At 41.2% G+C, this 21,252-nt stretch overlaps 2 protein-coding genes across 4 annotated transcripts in view; one reads left to right on the plus strand and one right to left on the minus strand.

Moving 5' to 3' along the window:
- RIMKLB (ribosomal modification protein rimK like family member B) overlaps positions 1 to 21,252 on the minus strand; it is a 161,802-nt gene that overhangs the window by 108,873 nt on the left and 31,677 nt on the right. The window lies entirely within an intron of this gene.
- Positions 198 to 14,032, plus strand: MFAP5 (microfibril associated protein 5). Of its 2 annotated transcripts, XM_017659946.3 has the most exons (10): positions 204 to 381; positions 855 to 914; positions 1,921 to 1,956; positions 6,614 to 6,658; positions 6,916 to 6,948; positions 7,365 to 7,400; positions 9,329 to 9,358; positions 10,077 to 10,164; positions 10,764 to 10,837; positions 12,117 to 14,032. In XM_017659946.3, the coding sequence occupies exons 2-10, from the start codon at positions 857 to 859 to the stop codon at positions 12,227 to 12,229; spliced, it is 513 nt and encodes a 170-aa protein (XP_017515435.1). In that variant the 5' UTR covers positions 204 to 381; positions 855 to 856; the 3' UTR covers positions 12,230 to 14,032. The 2 variants fall into 2 exon arrangements, with proteins under 2 accessions (XP_036864633.1, XP_017515435.1); XM_037008738.2 differs by lacking the exon at positions 7,365 to 7,400 and having other exon boundaries at positions 198 to 381.

Raw genomic sequence — 21,252 nt, forward strand, 5'->3', positions numbered from 1 at the left:
GGCTGGGGCCAGATTGCATGAGGGAAATGGGCTCATGGAAGAAAGGCATGTATGAGCTCGGGCCAACCCTTGCAGGGAAGAGCAGTATCGCTCACCAATGTGGTCATAACCTTCGGAATGAGGGCGTGAGTGACTACAAATTCCTGCCTCATTGCACTAGCCTGGCCTGTCTCTCTCTCTCTCTCTCTCTCTCTCTCGCTCGCTCACTCTCCCCCTCGCTCTCCCTCATCTCATTGTTTCAGAGTAGGCCAGACTTGAAGTCCTTCCCAGGGAGTGGTCCTGTCCATCTTATTCTCCAGCCAGAGTAGGAGCAGCGTGAGAAGGAGAGAGACACATTCAGCAGCCAAAGGATTCAGTGGAAAGAGCAGAGGAACAGAGACAGTGAGTTGTTTAATTGTCTATAACCCTAAATAGACAGAAGGAATGTGTGCGTGTGTGTGTACATATGAGTGTGTATGGGCTGAGGTGGGCAATGGAGAATGTCACTGATTCGTAATTGAGCGGACATTCCAACCATCCATGGAATTCAAACGAGAGGAGAAACCTAGAGGAGCAGATGACATAAAAAAGCAAGATTAAGTGCAAGGGGTGAAAAAGGCCACAGGTGGGGACAAACAGGACCACTGAGAGCCTAAATCTCTGCTTTGGTAGGAAAAAGTCATGAGAGTGAGAATAATGGTAAGTTATCAAAGAAAGATTTTGAAGGAGAAATAAGTGTTGGCTGAAAGAGAGAAAGGACTTGAGTCACACAGGGAACCAGGAGATCTCCTGGGAAGACGAGGGGCCCCGGGCCGCCGGGGCCTGAAGCGCAGTGCTGGCGGGACGTCACACCCCTCCTCCTGCCGCCCCCTTAGATATGCTGTGCTCGGGACCCAAACTGCTGCTGTGTCTCATCACACTCATCATCCCCTCTGGTGAGTCTCCACCTTTATTCTTTTCTCCCTGAAATGTCGGCCCCTCCCGCTGCGCAGGTGTGGAGGTGTTCACCTGACTGGTGGGATGGAAGAGGAGGGGTGAGTGGGAGGGACTGTGCTTGCGGCTGAGTTCCAGAACCGCCGTCAGAGAGACGAGAAGAACAGATTTCAAAGAAGGAAGGGCCAGGACTCAACCAGAGACAACCTCAGCCTTGGGCAAAGCTGTGCAAAGGTCAGGAAACCAAGACACACACAAGTGAATATTAATCAAGAGGATCACACACATAAATATGCAAGTAAACAAATACCAAAGGAAAGAGAGGCTGATGTACAAATGCACGCATGAACAGACAGAGACCACCTAATGGGAAGCTGGATGAAATTTCCATGGTGAAGGAAAACAGCAGGAACATACACACTCACCACCTAACAAATAGTAGCGTCAGCGTGCAAACAAGCGTCGGCACACACTGAAAACGTGTGCCAAATCTATACACAAAACAAAAGTGATCTTCACAGATTTCACATAATCCAGCTAGGAAATTGGCCACAGTAAGTGAGTCTTGGACTCTTTTTTTTTTTCTCTCTCTCTCTCATTCTGCCAGATATAATTGCGAGCACATTTTATTTTATTTTATTTTTTTTGCCTGTTCAGTAGGTTGGCTAGTGGATGGCTGTGGGGTTGGCAGGGCAGGGCACGTTAGGCAAGCAGCTGTGTCTCTGTGCGCAGGACCCCACTGCTTCTGGCTGGGAATGAGGCAAGGAGGACCTCCTGGGTCAGGGCAGAACAGGGCAGGGCTTTGTCTCGGGAACTTGTCTCTCCTGAGTGTTTCCACATTTGTGTGGAGCACTAATAGTCTGAGTAATTTGTATCGAACTAGATGGAAATACAACACAGACAGATAAAATACTATCACTTTCCCATCATTATCTGGTTCGTTTCATAAAAGCATTGGAGTGCACAGCTGGAGTCACTCACATCCCTTTTCTCCCTCCTTTCGTACAGATTGGGCACCCCCAGGAGTCTACAGTCAACGAGGAGGTAGGTGAGCCCTTGAATTTGGGCTCCACTGGGGTTCTTATCAGGATAATGTAGATGAATGGTTAGCGTTAAAGAATCTGTAAAACAGTGTTGTCAAGGTGTGGGAAACAGGATCCAGTCCACTAGTTTCCACAGTCTTATTAACCATTCATAAAATTTGCCTTTGTTTTGTTTTACTACTGAAATTCCTTCCTCAGATCTCCCCTCTGCCCATCTCTTGTTTCCACCCTCCTCTACAAATCTCTCTCACTCAAAAAAATGCCCGCTAATCCTAACAGAGAGCATTTTCCTATCCAAGTAACAGTGGAGAAACTAAGATGCCCAGACAGGATCGGAAGTCATGTTAGGACTACAGTGAGACTACAGCACAGGTGGACAGAACCCGAAAGTTCCGTCTTCCAAAAGGCTGCTTCCGTTAGCCTGATGACGGAAACTGATCAACCTCGCCACTGCCTCCACACATTCAACATAGTTATAATTCATTTCTTACTTTTCCCAACTCTTGACAGCATAGCAGTATAGTATACAGCAACCCAGTAATCAAATAGTGACTCACAGCTGGTATTTTTTAATTAACTAAGATAAAGTAAAATTAAAAAAAGAGTACAGTTGACTCTAAAACAGCATGGGGGGAGCAGGGGCGCCAACCTTAGCAGTCAAAAACCCTCATATTATTTTTCATTACCCAAAAATTTCACTCCCGATAGTCTACTGACTAGAAACCTGACCAATACATAACAGTCAATTAACACATATTTTGTGTGTTATAGGTGTTATATACTGTATTACAGTAAAGTTGGAGACAATTTTTTTTCAAACTGTCACAAACTCCAAAATATTTTCCAATGTATTTATTGAAAAAAAAACACATATGAGTGAACCTGCACAGTTCAAAGCTGTGTTGACCCATCAAGGGTCAACTATACATTGCAAATACATCACGGCAAGAGTAAAGTTATCTTATAAATTTGCTACAGCTTTCATATATGTAAACTGGGGCATAATTTCTCACAGTGCAATCTGTACAAAGATAAAAATAGAAAAATAATACTTTTTTTCTGTGTTGTTGGTAAAGAGATCTGAATTCCTAAGTTTCTGAACTTAGATTTCAGCACCAGCAAAAAAATAAAAATCTGAATAAATTTCTCTGTGCTGACTAAGGTCCAGTCCTGCTTTATGAGTTTGTGATGATTTTCTAGCAGAAATATTCTAAGATATGATGATAATGTCTCCTTAAGATTCCTTTTCTTTTCAGGAAATAATTATGAATTCTAGATTAGTATTTATGCAGTGGGAGCTCATGGACAAGCTCATAAACTGAGGACTATGCAGAAAAGCAATACTCTGCCCTGAAATCCTGAGGAAACAGCAAGGGTGCTCTCTCCACCCCTTTGCTCTCGGATGGCCTCACTTCTGTTCCTGTGAGTGGCTGGACTGGAATGTAGCACAAAGGAAGGGACCGGGCAGGCTGGGCTATGCCCTGGCCAAGCTCCACTCCCCTCTTAATGTCTCTGGAGTGATTTGGGTCAGTGGTTTTCAAATATCCTCTGGGACTGGGGCAGACTTGGATTCCCTTTATCGAAATTTTTTTTGGAAAGAAGAAAGCTCACACTGAGTGTTAAAAAAGCTATTGTCAGCCTGTCTGGAATTTTTAAGAAAGGATGAGGTAAGCAATAAATGGGAAATTTCTTCAAAATGTTTTATTTGTCCTTTGCCTCAACTACAGTGATCAGTAACTTGACATGCTTTATAAAAAAGTTGTTCTCAGATATCTAAGCTGGCCTGTGCATACAGTAAAACAACAAATTTGACTGGATCTATACTGTCGGAACTCAACCAAGAATTAGGAGAAGTGCAAGTTGCACCGCTCCAAAATCTTGCGACTATAGACTATCTACTGTTAAAAGAACATATGGGATGTGAACAGTTCCCAGGAATGTGTTATTTCAATTTGTCTGATTTTTCTTAAACTATTCAAATTCAGTTAGACAATATCCATCATATCATTGATAAGTTTTCACAAATGCCTAGGGTGCCTAACTGGTTTTCTTGGTTTCACTGGATATGGCTGGTAATTGTAGGTCTGCTTTTGTTATGTAGCTGTATTCCTGTTATGTTAATGTGTGCACGCAATTTAATTAGTTTAAAACCTATACGTGCTTATGTTACTCTACAAGAAGATATGTCAAAGAAATAATCAATCTTCCCATGTTTTCTTCCATCTGCTACGTCTATAGCTTTTCTCCTTCCTTCCTAATTACAACCCTTAAGTGGAATTTGTGCCTCATATCGAAATTACTGAGTATCATAATTCTTCCAAGTGCTAAAGATACCTCAAGACAAATGCTGGGCATAGAAGCCACAGGGCATAAATCTGCAAAGAAGTAAAAAGCTAACCTTTTCAAACAATATTGCTTCTCTCTCACTTACCAACTTTACATTTCCCTGTATGGTTCCGGAAGATGACTGGTTAGGCAGAGACGGGTAAGATTCCTCAAGGGAGGAACAACCTAAGATAGGCACAGTCGCAGGGGGGCCATCAGGTGAGAAATTGGGGATCAACAGAGGTGAGGCTTAGAACCTCACTCCCCCTGTTTTGAGAGAAATCTTCTGCATCCGTGGATGTTTTGTTGCCCTTGTCTAGCTCGGATTAATACTTAGTCTATAGGCACACACCTGATCATCTACATTTGCCCTCTTACAGCACTAAACTATGTTTTCTACCTTTATCTTGCATCTACCTACCACTTCAGCATTTTATTAAAAATAATAATAATAATAATAAGGGAGAAATGTGGGATTCACATATAAATCAAGTATAAAAATCAAACGAATAATCATATTTGACCTGATTGTTTATAGTTCATGATGAGTGATCAAAACCAAAAGTTTCTGTGATATGACTGCCCTTGCACTGTTCACCATCTAAGAACTTATTTACTATGTAAGGACTTGTTCACCATGTAAGAACTTGTTTGCTATGCTTTAGAAGATTGGAGACTGTTGAGAATTAGCCTTGGGGTTGATTAATGATTGTGCATTGAGTCCCCTATACAGAATTTTATTGTTGTTAACAACCATTTGATCAATAAATATGAGAGATGTCCTCCCCCCCAAAAAAGTTGTTCTCACCAGATTTAAATCTGACAGACTGAAAGTGAAAAAAAAAAAAAAAAAAGCCAAATTATGGGGATTTACTGACCCCTAGTGAATAAAATGGGTTATGGCTATCAGTCATCTCCAGTAAAGAATAATTATAATGGGATATTGGCTAAGTACTTATATGTTAACACTGCTTTGTTATTTTGCTTTTTAAAGTCAAAACAATTTGTTTTAGGAAATGGTGCTATATAAAGCTTCAGATACAGTTTTCTCAGTTTATCCCAATAGATTCTGCCTCTGGCCTGGACCTTTTTCCATCTTCTCCTGCTTTTTCTTTCCAGGGATCAACTGCAAGGCATTCTTTGCCAACATTAGCATTCTGCACCCTCCTACACCTCACTTTCTCACTGAGCATCAGAAAATCACCAACACCACCTTTTGTGGACACTCTTGTGTATAAACACATCAGCAAACTGATATTCAATTATATCAAAATTATAAATATCACATCACAGTGTCTTTCAATGGAATACTATTTAGCCATAAAAAAAGAAATTTTGCCATTTGCAACAACACAGATGGACCTAGAGGATAATATGCTAAGTGAAAAAAGCCAGGTGGAGAAAGACAAATATCACATGATTTCACTTACATGTGGAATATAAAAACCAAACAAAACAGAATGAACAAAATTGCAGGAGACTCATCGACACTGAAAGTGACTGGTGGATACCACAGGGAAGGGGTTGAGGTGGGTGGGTGGGGAGGGTGCTGGAGATAAAGGGGCACAAAATTTCTCAATTGTAATATAAGTTGGTCACAGGGATAGCAGTACAGCATGGAGAATATAGTCAATGAATCTTTAAAATCTTCCTATGTTGACAGATAGTAGCTTCACTTGTGGGAGTGAGGATTTAATAACACGGCTAACTGTTGAATCACTGTGTTGTATATTTATATACAATATAAGATCGCATGTCAATGATACTTCAATAAAAAAAAGACACAATGTCTTTGGCAAAGACTATTTTAATCTCAAATAAGTACTGCAAAGAGGTCATCAATCCACTGTACTTATTAACAAGCTCAATCACCTCTGGTAAATTATTTTTCTGGTGCTCAGTTTATCATCTGTGAAAATAGGGATTGAAACAGTACCTGGCATATAGTAAACTCAAATTAGCTCTCTACTTTATTGTCTATTGGGACATTGCAGTAATAAATGTTACTCCTGCAATCCAGTGCTTACTCAAAGTCTGAGAAAGGGTTTGCCTGTGGAGGGTCATCTGATGGGCCTCTGGTTCATTCAATTCTGAGAGAAAGCTGACACAGGAAAAAGGGACAGTTGGGTGAAGGCTGTATGGGCATTTCATGGAAGGAGGGAAATGTGACATTTGTTTGGGTTACAGGGAGAAGGACTTAGGCTGGGAAGCAAAGGAGAACAGCTGTGGGATATTTGCTATGTATTGGCTGCTGTGCTTAGACTTACCAGGAGTGCCTGGTGGGAGGAGGGACACACAGTGCTCAGAAAGTGTTTTCTGATTTTTTAATTCAGACGATGTGACTCAAGTGACTCCAGAAACATTCACAGAAGATCCTAGTAAGTTATCCGTTTTATTTCTGGTTTTCCCATTGCAGGTAAAAGAATTGAGGATGGTGTCTCTACAAAGAAAAATGAAGACTGGACAAGAGGGTGGTGGGCACTGAACTAAGGGAGAGCTCGGTCTTACCTCTTCTGTCTCCTTCTGTGACATAATCCCCCACATTCGCCTCTTTTTAGACAATCATGCCTTTATCCAGCTTCTCTTTGCCACTTTTCCTACCTACATTTTCATTCCCCGTGTTGTATCTTTGCAGATCTAGTGAATGATCCCTCCACAGATGAAACAGGTAAGATTTACTGCAGTTTTTATAAAATGGCATGATCCTTGTTAATAATTGAATTAATCCTGCATTTTTATCTCTGGGAAAGGCATAAAAGGACTGTGGATGTGTCATTCACTGACAGTGGGATAAAAGGAAAGAGGCCTCCTAGTCCTCTGAAAAGAGGAAACACAGTGGATTAATAGCTAAAATAGGGCATGAATGACGACGGCTTCCAACAATTAGTTTAGTGTCAGTTGGCCAAATATTCTTTAGAAAAAAATTCACAATTACTTCAATTAACTCTATTCCCCTAGACATGATATAAAAATCCAGCCAGAGCCCTGGCCTTGTCCTGATATCTCCATTTTTCCCGTTTCTACACTGCCCTCCCCTTGCCAGTGCAAAGCCCTCCTCATACCTGCTGTTTTGTGCCTTTTCAGTTCTGGCTGATATCGCGCCCTCCACAGATGACCTGGGTGAGTTCAGACCTGGGATCCCAGGGCCACTGGGGCCTCTCTGGGCTTTCCCCAGAACCCATTATGGAAGATGGTACAACTGGTGATGGATCCCACATAGGACTACAGTTTATGTAACACATTCTTCCAACAATTCAATTCAAAGTAATGAAATTTTTGAGCCCCTAACAAGCAGGAACTGTGTTGGGTATAAAGAGAATACCAAGACTTGATCTTTCTCTCAGAGTTGCCAAGACAGGATGAATAAAGGCAAGACAAATACATAAACAAATGAATATTTGGGAACATGAAGGGGAACTTTCTAGAAGTTTTGGTTGAACTAACTCTTGAAAGAAGAATCGGAGCATGTCAGGCAGCCAAGGAGGGAATGGGCATCCAGGTGAGAGGAAACAGCATGTGCAAAGATGCAAAACAGAGCTTAGCACATTGGGGAAACTGAGTTTTGTTCATGATTAGGGCAAAAACTACAAGGAACAAGTGGTGAGATGTGAGAAGAGGACACAGAAACTGGATTATTTTTAACAAATAGTTACTGAAAACCTGCTACTAGGTGCCAGGGATATGAAGAGTGGACAAAATTGGTTTCCTTCTACTATGTATCTTTTGTCTACTTGGCAAGAGAGACAAATGAGTAGATAACTTCATTCAGCTTCACAAAATGCTACAATCAAGATTTTAAAAAAAGAAGATATGGAAGACTCAAAGAGAATCCTTGACTATATTCAGCGCTGGGGGGTAGGAAAGGCTTTTTGGAAGGCACATGGACTACGTTGCTTCTTGGAGACAAGTAGAAGTGAATCAAGTGAATAAAAGGGGGACTAACTTTTAAGTAAAGAAAATAATATGAGCAAAGTTTTCGGATGGAAATGAAAACCAAGCAGAAAGTGGTTTATGCAAAGAAAGCCCCTAATCAGATTTGCTAACTGGAAAACCAAGGAGGATGCTAATGCAGTAGTGGTAATCAAAGATAGTGGCCTGAACTAAGGTAGAGGTGGTGAGGATTGAATGCGAGGTGCAGGGGAGAGGGAATGTTGAAGTGAGGTCCAGTTGTCTATTGGGTAGATGGTGACTTTTGGATAGATAGTGGTACCATTTCATGAAGAATAGTGAATTGATGAAGAGAAAGGTAAGTTAGTTTGAGATACTTTGGATTTGAAAGATCTACAAACTCCTCTGTAATATAGCACTTGGATTTATAGGAGACTAGAGGGAGATCTGGGCTAGAAGTGTAAGCCTGAGAATTCACAGCTTATAAACCTGCAGCTGAAACCATGGGACAGATGAGATCACCTGGCACACATCCTATCATATCCCATCTAGCAGCAGCTGTTCCAAGGACATCTTACAGATGACTCCCATGGTTACTGTGTCCCCTCACATTCATCTTGCTCCTTGACTTGTTCCCCATTCTGTAAACTAGGCCTATATTTAACTGGCCCCTAGGTTAGGTTTGTCTGTGGCTATGACCCTTGCCATTCGTTCCTGAATAACTTGGATCAAAGACCCCATGATGATGTATCTAATTTACAGAGAACAGATTTTCTTTTATGAGGAGAGCTTCTACTCTTTCATTCTCTTAGCTCTAGGAAGAAGCTCTTATGGGCATATGGCTCTTGTGTCCCGACTAAATTTGTTCTTTATCAATAACACAAAAATCCTCATCATGCAACCAATTTTGCAACGCTCTAGGAGAAAAAGGAGAAAGGCAAAATCAGATTTCCCATCTAACTTTTAAACCTCTTCAATTCTGTGGATCCCAACAGCCCATTATGGGTTTTCCTTTAGGAGTTGCTAGAAGAAAGAGTTGTTTTCTCATTTGTTTCTGAATCATGGGTGCCCCGCTTAGGTCCTAAGTGAAGCAACATGACAGGTACAGAGGTGGCAACATGGAGAACTAGTAATAACTGAATAAAATTTCTGCCTTCCAGCCTCACCCAGTGATAAAAATACCACTACAGGTATGACTGCCTTTTGTACGTCTCCTGCTTAAACTTTTTCTTCTTCCTGGGGATTCCCTACCTCCTTGATCCATGCAGGGTACTCGCCGCACATTCTAGCCTACTTCCATTTCTTTTTCAGAGAATACCTTTCATACCCTTCATTCCCCTGCCTCCCCCTTTTTAATGAGCTCCTATCCTCAAAGTCGCAGGGGAAAGACAGGACCACTGCTGCGTGGTCCCGAAGGAGTCCTCCCCCTAAACCACACTAGGGCTTTATTTGAGGGGGTAGTAGGCACGTGGGGGAGTGACTGCAAGGACTCAGTATGTCATGGTGAAAATTGCTTTCTCTGATGTACACTGCTGGTTCTGAGGTGTAACTACTGGAACAGAGACCCAGTGACCCACCTAAGAATTCTTATTCTTCAGAATGGGATTATCTTCATTTTAATCTGATATTTCATATTGCCACCTGGATAACCCTAAAAGGACCTTTTCCTAGACAGGCCCTCAGACATTATTTTATCCACTTCTGCCTCCAGGTAAAGAAGCACCTAAATTTGATTTTCACCAATTTCCTACGTGGCTCTGCTTTGGTGAACAGGAAGGACATACCCCAACTCACAGTGATCCTCTGTAGGGCCTACTTTGCATGTTTCCCCACTCTGTCTCCCCTCCTCCATCCCTCTAACCCTGTGTCTATGCCTCTCCCAGTTGTTTGTGTTGGGCTTCTTTTCAGAATGCCGGGATGAGAAATTTGCTTGTACAAGACTCTACTCTGTGCACCGGCCAGTCAAGCAATGTATTCATCAGTCATGCTTCACCAGGTAAGGGATCCCCGAGTGCCTCCCAGATCCCAGAAAGCACCTCTCCTGGTAGCACCTTTGCGTTGGTAACTACTGAACAAATACTTACTATGGAATTTCAGTCTTTGAGGGGGCAGAAGGTTTTAGCATAAACACTCCCAGCTATCTCTGAAGGTGCCAGCAGCCAGAAGCTGGAGTCTGGGTTGAAGCATAAGGAGAACAGGCTGACCAACAAGCCCAGAGACCAGGGGGCAAGTGAGGGTGGGCTGGAGGAGGAGAGTCCTGAGGGGCACCCTGGAATGTTGCCTTTATTTCCACATAGAAAAAGGCTAAAGCAAAAGACCCACTGGTAGAAAACAGTGGGGAGGAATATTAAGGTTGACTAGGTGGAGTGTCACTGAGAAGTGTGATTAATGCCACTCCATGCCCTGCACTCCTGAGAGAGGGGGCTGGAGGAAGAAGTCTGAAATGCTGAAGGAAATCCAGGCAGAGGGAGGACAGATGGGGGAGGGTGAGAAATACAGGGCGGGAAGAGAAACCCTAGGCCTGGGCTAGCTCTCTCAATGCCTTTTTCTGTCTCAATCCCTAACCGTGGCGCTGGCACTGTGGCCCTGCGGCAGTTCACGTCGTATGTACGTCATCAACAATGAGATCTGCTCCCGCCTGGTCTGCAAAGAACATGAAGCCATGAAGGGTAAGGTGACGTCTGGGTGTTCGGTGGGAGAGGCAGTTACACGCTGAATAGGTAAACAGGGACAGAATGCTGATGCGTCCAAGTCTGGCTTTGGAGGGGAGCTTCCCCCCTTCACTTCCTTCAGTCCCTGCTACACCAAGTCACCCCAAAAGGCAATCTAAATAAAGCAGTATGCTTAATATATAAATGTAACCCTAAGAAAGATACCCCTCCATCTTTCCAACTAGATTATAACCCCCAATCTCTCCTGTATATGGGTAGAGCTTTCTGAAGCCTTGGCTGCTTTGAAAATCCTTCACCAGGGTTCTGGGTGAAAAGACCAATTTAGCATTATAAATAATAGACTCTGCTAGTCTGCAGCCATGTTCATAACTGTAAAAAGAAGGGGAAAAAAAACACCCACTAATTTGGAGACAGTAATGTTTGGATACAGCCCATAAAGAGTGAACTGGACATTAGGAACTGGCTACATTATAAACCATCCATCAATTCCAGGAACCATCTACCTTACTTATTGAGAAACTTCAGAGGTAGAGGAAGGTAAAAAGACTTTTTAAAAACAATTTAAAGGGCCCAAAGTGTGCGGTTATAGACCATGCAAGGTGGGAACAAAGATACTGTTCACCTTTCCCACAGCCAGCCCCAGATGCTGACTGTGGTTGGTGAAGGTACCACAGCACAGCCACTTCTGACTCAGGGGCCTGCCTCGGGCTGAGCTCCTGAGTAAGAGCTGTAGTGAACTTCGCAGAAGGAAACTTGCTGCTGGCCCCCATCAGCGCTGTGCAGGCCACCTGCAAGGGAAACACCTTGAGATTGAGGATGAGTATTTGGGACTCTAGGCACTTTCAAGTGTCTCAGGGGACTTACTCAAGTTAGCTATTTGCACACTATAGTAAACATTTACACCTGTATTGGGTGAGTGGACCTCATGTTTTTGCTAATTAATAAGTCCATAACTAGAATAATCAGGAGCTAGGTATGTGAAGGAATCTAAAACCTACCGCCCACCTGTGCTGGGCTCTCACAGACATTCTGTCACTTTAATAGTCACAGTACGTTCGCCGAGGCAGGTATTTTGATACTTATTTTACAGAAAGGGGTAGTGAGGCTCAGAAAAGTTAAGAAACTTTCTAGTAAATGGTAAGTAACCAGAACTAGGATTCTGACCCAGATCTACTTCTCCTCTACCCATTCACTACACCACACTGCAATCTTCTCTTAAAACACGAGTCCTTGTCCACCTGTGTTCTCATCCTATGATTCTCTGCTCCTCTTCTAGATGAACTTTGCCGTCAGATGGCTGGTCTACCCCCAAGGCGACTCCGTCGCTCCAACTACTTCCGACTTCCTCCCTGTGAAAATGTGAATTTGCAGAGACCCAGTGGTCTGTGATCATCAAAAAAGAGAAAAGAAGAAAGAATGTGTGGGTGGAAGGAAAACAATGCCCTAAGAAGAGGGAACTCCTTGTCCAACCATCATCAGCTAACCCATAGACAGTAGTGTTTCTTAAACCAATCCCTTTTCAATGTCTAGTTTTTGCTCCATTCCTTCATTTTTCACCCAGAATAACATTTATCTCATCTTTCAGTACTTAAAGTACAAATTCCATATTATTGCATGGTTTTGCTCCTTCCCAATATCGTAGACATAGTAGATAACTGATAACTAAGTGGCTTATATACAAATATTCCATATATGGTTTCAAGGGAAAATAAACTGTAGGTAATAATAATTAACCATTGAATTTGTCTGAAATAGATCTTAGAGTGGAAGAAGATATCACTGTCTATTTTGAATGGCCATAGAGCTTCATTTATTTTTCTTGTCAAGAGTTTCCTAAATGAACTTGCCATTCATAATGATAATCCTCTCTTTTTTTTAACTGTTTTGCTGGATTGTCTTAATATTTGCCTGGCTGGTCTTCTTTATGAGAGGGATCATGGTAATTTTTTCCACTCCTAGAAAATTCTCCAGAACCAGGAGTTATACGACCCTACCAGCAATATATAAAGATCAGAAAAATCTCCTGCTAAGCTCAGAGGCTGAGGTTAAAGAGACAAGTACTCCAGGGATAGACCTTGGACTCGGAGTCCCTGTTCAACTTCTCATGTAGTTGTCCAATCAGCAACTAGGGCTGGAAAGTCAGTCTCGTTGAGTTACATATTCATAGTAGCATTGGGGGTGGCCCACAGCCACAAATTAGACAACTTAATGTGAAACCAAGTCATGGGTCTGAGTTTCCTTGACTTGTTGCTATTTCTTTCATCCTCACCATTTACCAAAATCTAGAGAGATTACTGTGTGAATGGATTCTGATGTAGCCTGGTTTGGGGTCTGAAAAGGACATTCAGACTTGAACCTTAATAGGCAGGCATAAAGTTTAACCAATGGTTTAGAGGAAACAGTAAAAGAAACACAACATTTAGACACTCACATTCTTATCCTGGCTCTAGCGGTGACCAGGTAGCCTCAGATAAGTCATGTTCCTCATTAGGCCCTGGTTTAATTTCCCCATGAGAAAGTTAGATTTATGCTACAGCTAAGGTTTCTTTTAATTCTATTATTCTCAAGATTTAAGTGCATTATTCATATTTCTTTAAGTCTAGATGCAATCTAATTCACAACTACTACATCTGCTTTATAAGGGGGAAAAATACCCTGTATTAGGACAGCAATCCTCAGTAATAAAATAATCCCATTATAAGCGACAAACCATATATTATGGACCCTTACATCTGAGTAACTCAGTAGCTTTCTAAAAAAGCCAATGGAATTCAAGTAGGAACTAGGGAACAAATTACACATGACAGAATGCCACTAGGTAGGGGGTCAGACTCCTTTCATATTGCTGAGAAAACTACCTAAATGAAGATCAGACTCTTGCTGTTAAGAAGCAATTCGATTTAGTGGGATTTGCACAACTGATTAAATACTAGAGAAAGCCCCAAAGCATGTTTTCTCTGCTTCCCAGTCTCTAGAAGTAAATGTACTCATCTACAGACAGACATATTTAAATGGCTATTATAGCCACCATAGAGAAATCTCCTAGGCACAGAATTTCCAAAAATCATTTAAGGATATCTTCACTTAAGGATGCCTCCTACTGCAAATTGAGCGAGAGGTGGCCTTCCCACCAAAAAGTACCTCAATGCCATTATTGGATATATTGCAGATTAATTAAACATTTTAAAATAATTTTTTGCCAATTTCCTTCTCAGAGGAGAGTGGTCTTTGGTCCGGTTATTGCTTTTTCTCTTCTTTATTTAGAAAAAAGATCTGAATTTATGTTTTTATTCCACTTTGAAAACAGAGTACCAGTATTGTTCAAATTTCTCTATTCTGTTATCCCTTCTTGTACCCTTTTTCACTCCACAATGATATCATTGGTTCTCTAACATCCCAAATTTATTTGCTCTCTTCCAGAAAATTCCTTGGTTCACCAGAGAATTCCTTTTGTGCCTCTTCAGGCCCAACTGTGTGGCTAGGCGCAGTTTCATGCCTTACGCTCACTTCTCTTTTGCATGATCCAGTTCCCTTGTTTTGCTACTTCCCATTGTTCTGCTCTGTACATTTTTTTAAATAGTTATTGATATGTAAACATTTTGATATGTCTTGATGTGTAACATTTCTAGCTTGATAGGTAACACTTACTACATGTCTATATGTAACATAGTTCTTGATGTGTAACATTTCTAACTTGCTTTCCATCCTTTCCTCATCCCTGCAGTCTCATTTTTCCTCCTAACTTCCCCCTCAGAATGGTTCCATGTCACAGTTTGTTCTTGCCGCAGGTCTCTCCCCCTGCCTTCTCCTCTCTGTTGGCAGGACCCCATGCACCTTATCCCATTTCAGGTCCCTGATGTTCTAGTTTTCTTTCCTTGTTCCTCCCATGAAAGGATTTGAAAGCCTTTAACTCTTCATGGTATTAATATTACCCATTTCTTGGTGAACACAAATGACTACCTTCTTAAGCATGCAACTTATATTTTGATGAAAAAAGAATTATTTGAACCAAAACAATGACTCTCTATTAATGTCAGGATGAAAGGATCTGGCAAAAGTATTGTTGGCTAGCTTTTGAGATCCATGCCTTTCTGGTACTTTGAAGAGATCGCAGATTCATCTGTGTACCCATGAGGTTTACCCTTCCAAAATTAAGTTTATCATGCTGAGATCCTCACTTTTTCCATATTTCATATTTGATTGAAGAAGAGTCTTTCTCCTTGATCAAATAAGTTCTGAAAATTCAAGTGTGCACTATACTCTAAATATAGTTTCCTGCACACTTTCTCTGAGTATTCTTTTGAGTCATCAGCAAATGGTGCAAACCCCAGCTGGTCTCCCCACTTCTGGGCCTTACTTGTGATGACATCAAGCCATCTATGTTGCCAGCCACAGGCACCTCCTTCCTCGGCTTCAGGGTGTTTGTGGCCAAAGTTGAGTGTTTAACCAAACACTTTACACCTGGTCAGAAGGTACAAGCAACTTGCAACTTCTAATGTTGCCCTCCCTTCTGTTCTGAAGCAGCCGTAACACACAGAAGAAAGAAATCTGAGAAGAAATAGAAAAGAAAAGAGAAGAACACCAGACAGGATGGATAAAGACATGGGAAAAGTGAGGACAGGGTGACCTCAGGGCAAACCAGGAGGCTGGAAGATGAGGCCCCACAAGTCTGGGAGCCTGAAGGGGATTTTCAAAGTGTGGTAAAGAGGTCCTGAGGGACCTGGAACCTTACAGGGTGGACTGGAAGGACATCAGGGGTGTAGTGGAGGAGAGGCAGGGCTGTTCCTACTGTTTTGTCAACTCAGGGAGGCAAAGATTTGGTGAAACATACAACAGTGCAATAAAAATTGAAATCTTTTACTTGTAGCCTTCTCAGGCACCAAACCTAAGGGAAAGTGACGAGTTGAGCTTTTCTATGGTGGTGAGAGGAACAGGTGGCCACAGTTTTTTTTTTTCTAAAAACCAGTCAAGCAAAGCCAGAAGCAGCAGTCAGACAACTTCTGGGCAGAGCCTGAGATGGAAAAAGCAAATGTTGTTTATATAAATAGAGGTGCAAAGCCCATAGCTTCCTGTTGACAAATTGAGCCTCACTTCACCTCAAACCCTCAATTTAAAAAAAATACCTGATAATGGTTTGGGGTGTTTTTTTTTTTTCAATTTGTCCAATCACTTTTAGTTAAAGCTCTACTTTTTTCTTACCCGGGGGTCCTGCAGTTTTTTTTTCTCTCTCTCTCTGGTACTTTTCTCTTCCCTCTTCCTTTTCCTTTCTTCTGTGTGTTTACCTAGTCATACATCTGTACCATGCAGCTTCATGAGGTACATTAGATTTACCCAACAATCCATAAGGACACAACTGAGGATGATCTCAGCAATTTGTATGAGATTCACCTCCTCTCCTAAGCCCCTAAAAAAAGATAACAGACGAGCCTTGAGCTAGTATAAAGAAATAATTTAATGGAAAATAACTGAGTGATCCCTAATGGATTGACAGGTGTTGAGGTAGCAACTGCATCATTATATACTATTTCCTAATGGGTTGTTCTGCCTCAATGGTCAAACACAAGGTGTTATGATAAAAGGTAATGAGAACTGTACAGAAACACACATTTCTTCCATTTGTTCAAAAGACTTCCACATACCCATTCATTCTTGAAAATGGATGAGATTTGGGAGGGAAAGGCAATAAAATAATATTAATACAACTAGGTTTATGGAAAATGTTTAATATTAATATCAAAATCAATAGGTGGGGAAAACAAAAAATACTTCAAAAAATTACAGCTTCTTCATTGGTTATTAAGAGAAACTAGCTTAAATAATTTCTTTTGCCACATAGCAACTGAGAAATATTTTAGCCTCTATGCACAGAGCATCTACACCCCGAATCAAACTGGTTCTAGGTATAATGATATGCGTTTACATCATCCTGTTCACTGTGATTGACAGGAACAACTGAAGGTTCATTTGTTTTGGAGACTAGAACTAGAGGGTGCCATCCTGCTTGTTTTCTCATTTATCACAGGATGCAGAATGCTTTCTGCCCACCAGCTGAGGGATGTGGTACATGCTCCCTTATTCAAAGCTGGGGCTGACTGCTGGCATCTCTTCTGCTTTCACACACTGCATGGACTACCCAGGAACTCTGCTCCTTCCAAATTCTGTGGGGACAGCCAGACACTGGGAGCTATGAATCTGGCCAGAATGAAGTACATGGGAAATGCCAGAGATGCTCAGTTTTCCTCTTCTCAGGATAGAGAATTAGTGTTTGCTGTCTACTCAGTCGTTTAATCAATGGTTCTTTGATTCCTTTAGGAAATATAGCAAATGTTTCAAAGCATGGAGCTAGACTACACGTGTACAAACCCTGACTCCACCACTGTGATCTTAACCTTTCTGGGCTTCAGTTTCTTCAAGGGTAAAAGGACAGTTCAAGGATAACGAACTCTTAGGACCCTTGTAACAGTAAATGAATTAGAAGGTGAGAGAAGACCCCATTGACTGTGTCCCTGTACCTGGCACGGTGCTGTGCATACGGAGTTGGGTAAGGCATGGGCTCTTCCCTCAAGGAGATTAGAGGCTCTTCTTTATTCCTCAACTCATTTCTTTCTATTTTAAAGGACACTCTTGCCTCCTACAGTGGCATATATTTTCTTGTTTTCTTTTTGATAAAGTAATGCTTTAATTTATACCACAAATTTATTGTGTTTCCTCCTGTTAGGGACAGAGAGGCCTTTAATTTCATACAGTCCTGCCCACACGCTCCTTAGCCCCTGCTCCCTAAGTTTTGGTCAGGTGAGCTTCCCATTTATATCTGAGTTCTTTCCTCCCATCCCTATTTCTATTCTGTCTTCTCCTCTGCCCCAGGGCATACACGACCTTTGCTTGCCTTGCCTACAAACTTTCTCCTCTGCTTACACAGTGATAGCCAACAGCTTGCATGGGGAGGGAATACTCACTTATCACTCTCAGCCTTCCAGCTGTTCAATTCCTTGAAGTCTTTGAATTAACCAGTAATGTTTTTTCTTGAGGCGAAATGCATATAACATACAAGAACCACTGTAACGTGGACAATCCAGCAACATTCAGTGCAGACACTTAATCTACTTTCAAAGCTTTTTTATCATGTCCATTAAGCAGTCATTTCCAATCCCTCTCTCCCCAGCTACCAACCAGCCAGCAGTCTGCTTTCTGCCTCCCTGGATTTTCCTATTCTGGGTTTTTCATACACATGAGATTATCCAGTATGTGGCCTTGTGTCTGCTATAATCATGATTTTTAAGATTATCTGAAGGGGCATAATTATCAATTATGGAGTATATCCAGGATAATTGTCTCAATAGGGAGAACTTTGATATTACTTCTTATGCTGTACCTCTTTAAGGTACTGGTGGATGGGGTCTAAAGTAACCAGAATGTGTGGGAAGCAGGGCCATGCCAAATAATTAAGCGAAGTGTTGAGTGTACTGAATGGTTAGTGGTGTTTTTTTCTGATTGTGCTAAGGTAGTTGATTCTCTGTCCCCCTCTGGTAACAAAGTGACAGGCTCCTTGTTGGTACTTCCAGCCAATGAATGGGTGGGTGGGGAAGGAGGAAAGACGTAGGGACCAGGGGAGAGAAAGACACCAGGTTCAAGTGTGTACTAAAGAATTTGGAGGGGCTGATAGCAAATAGTTGTTTCACTGATGGTTGAGAAAGGCAATGATTAGTACAGACCCTAAATAAAAACAACAAAAAGAAAGAATTTGCTAATATGGTGCCAGATCTTACTCGAGCAGAGGGTGAGCTGATTCCAATAACTGTTCAGGACTATTCAGACAGAAATAGTGTGAAGAATGCCAATTATACAGATAAAATGTTTCTAATTATGCCATGCTTTCTTTAGCAACTGTCCCTTGTCCACTTTGAGTTATTTTTTGTGAAGATTATCCCTACCAGTAGGTCCTAGCCATGACAATCAGACAACACAAAGAAATAAAAGGCATCCAGATTGGTAAGGAAGAAGTTAAACTGTCCTTGTTTGCAGATGACATGAAATTGTACATAAAAAACCCTAAGGAATCCACCCTAAAACTACTAGAACTATAGCTGAATTTAGCAAAGTTGCAGGATACAAAGTTAATACACAGAAATCTGTGGCTTTCCTATACACTAACAATGAACTAGCAGAAAGAGAAATCAGGAAAACAATTCCATTTGCAATTGCATGAAAAAGAATAAAATACCTAGGAGTAAACCTACAAGGAGGTGAAAGACCTATACCCTGAAAACTACAAGACACTCATGAGAGAAATTAAAGAAGACACCAGTAAATGGAAATACATCCTATGCTAATGGATAGAAATAATTAATATTGTCAAAATGGCCATCCTATGTAAAGCAATCTACAGATTCAATGCAATCCCTATCAAAATACCAACAGCATTCTTCAACAAACTAGAGAAAATAGTTCTAAAATTCAGACAGAGCCACAAAAGACCCCAAAGAGCCAAAGCAATTGTGAGAAGGAAGAAAAAAGCTGGGGGGATTATGGTCCCCGACTTCAAGCTCTACTACAAAGCCAAGTAATCAAGACATTTTGGTACTGGCACAAGAACAGACCCATAGATCAATGGAACAGACTAGAGAGCTCAGAGGGCTCAGATATAAACCCAAGCATATACGGTCAATTCATATATGATAAAGCAGCCATGGATACACAATAGGGAAATGACAGCCTCTTCAAAAACGTGTAGGCAAACCTGGACAGCTACATGTAAGAGAATGAAACTGGATCATTGTCTAATTCCATACACAAAAGTAAACTCAAAATGGATCAAAGACCTGAATGTAAGGTCATGAAACCATAAAACTCTTAGAAGAAAACACAGGCAAAAATCTCTTGAATATAAACATGAGCAACTTCTTCCTGAATACATCTCCTTGGGAAAGGGAAAAAGAAGCAAAAATTTACAAATGGGATTACATCAAACTAAAAAGCTCTTGTACAGCCATGGACACCATCAGTAGAACAAAAAGGCATCCTACAGTATAGGAGAATATATTCATAAATGACATATCCAATAAGGGGTTAACATCCAAAATACATAAAGAACTCACAAACCTCAACATCCAAAAAGCAAATAACCCAATTAAAAAATGCATGGAGGATATGAAGAGACAATTCTCCAAAGAAGAAATTCAGATGGCCAACAGGCCTATAAAAAGATGCTCCACGTTGCTAACCATCAGGGAAATGCACTTTAAAACCACAATGAGATATCACCTCACACCACTTAGGATGGCCAACAACCAAAAGACAAGTAACAACAAATGCTGGCAAGGATGCAGAGAAAGAGGAACCCTACCACACTGCTGGTGGGAATGTAAACTAGTTCAACCAATGTGGAAAGCAATATGGAGGCTCCTCATAAAACTAAAATTAGAAATACCATTTGACCCAGGAATTCCACTCCTAGGAATTTATCCAAAGAAAACAAGATCCCAGACTCAAAAAGACATATGCACTCCTATGTTTATCACAGCACTGTTTACAATAGCCAAGATATGGAAGCAACCTAAGAGTCCATCAGTAGATGAATGGATGAAGAAGAGGTGGTACATATACACAATGGAATATTATTCCGCCATAAGAAGAAAACAAATCCTACCATTTGCAACAACATAGACGGAGCTAGAGAGTATTATGCTTGGTGAAATAAACCAGGCAGAGAAAGACAAGTACCAGATGATTTCCCTCATTTGTGGAGTATAACAACGAAGTAAAAAACTGCAGGAACAAAACAGCAGCAGACTCACAGACTCAAAGAAGGGACTAGTGGTTACCAAAGGGGAGGGGTTGGGGAGGGCAGGTGGGGAGGGAGGGAGAAGAGGATTGTGGGGCATTATGATTGGTGCACATGGTGTGTGTGGATCTCGGGGAACAGTGTAGCTCAGAGAAGACAAGTAGGGATTCTGTGGCATCTTACTACACTGATGGACACTGACTTCAGTGGGGTGTGGGGTGGACTTGGTAACATGGTTGAGTGTAATAACCATAATGTTTTTCATGTGAAATCTTGATAAGAGTGTATATCAGTGATACCTTAATAAAAAAAAGCAAGATGCAAGAATGTATTTATGATTCCATGATAGTAAAGCCATAAAATAACACTCCATGTGTGTATATTTGTGTCAGTGTAGAAAAAAAATAAGTGTGGAGAAAAATACAGCAAGATGTAATTCAAGGATATATCTGGGATATATACTAGAACTCAGATATATAGAGAGGATACTGCAATGGGTGGAAAAAGGAGGAAAATGGATTGAGGGAAGAAAATTCAAAAGTAAAGGAAAAAAGCAATGCATTAAATTTTAAAGCATATGTGCTATCATATTATTATTATAAAAATTATGTATAAGAGTAGGCATATGCTT

Source organism: Manis javanica, chromosome 15, assembly GCF_040802235.1.
Source record: "Manis javanica isolate MJ-LG chromosome 15, MJ_LKY, whole genome shotgun sequence".
NCBI classification, from domain to species: domain Eukaryota; kingdom Metazoa; phylum Chordata; class Mammalia; order Pholidota; family Manidae; genus Manis; species Manis javanica.

Coding starts and splice junctions, on each gene's coding strand:
- MFAP5 (XM_017659946.3), top strand. CDS start 857: ATGCTGTGCTCGGGACCCAAACTGCTGCTGTGTCTCATCACACTCATC. Junction 6,949..7,364: donor TCCCTCCACAGATGAAACAG/GTAAGATTTACT, acceptor GTGCCTTTTCAG/TTCTGGCTGATATCGCGCCC. Junction 10,838..12,116: donor AGAACATGAAGCCATGAAGG/GTAAGGTGACGT, acceptor CTCCTCTTCTAG/ATGAACTTTGCCGTCAGATG.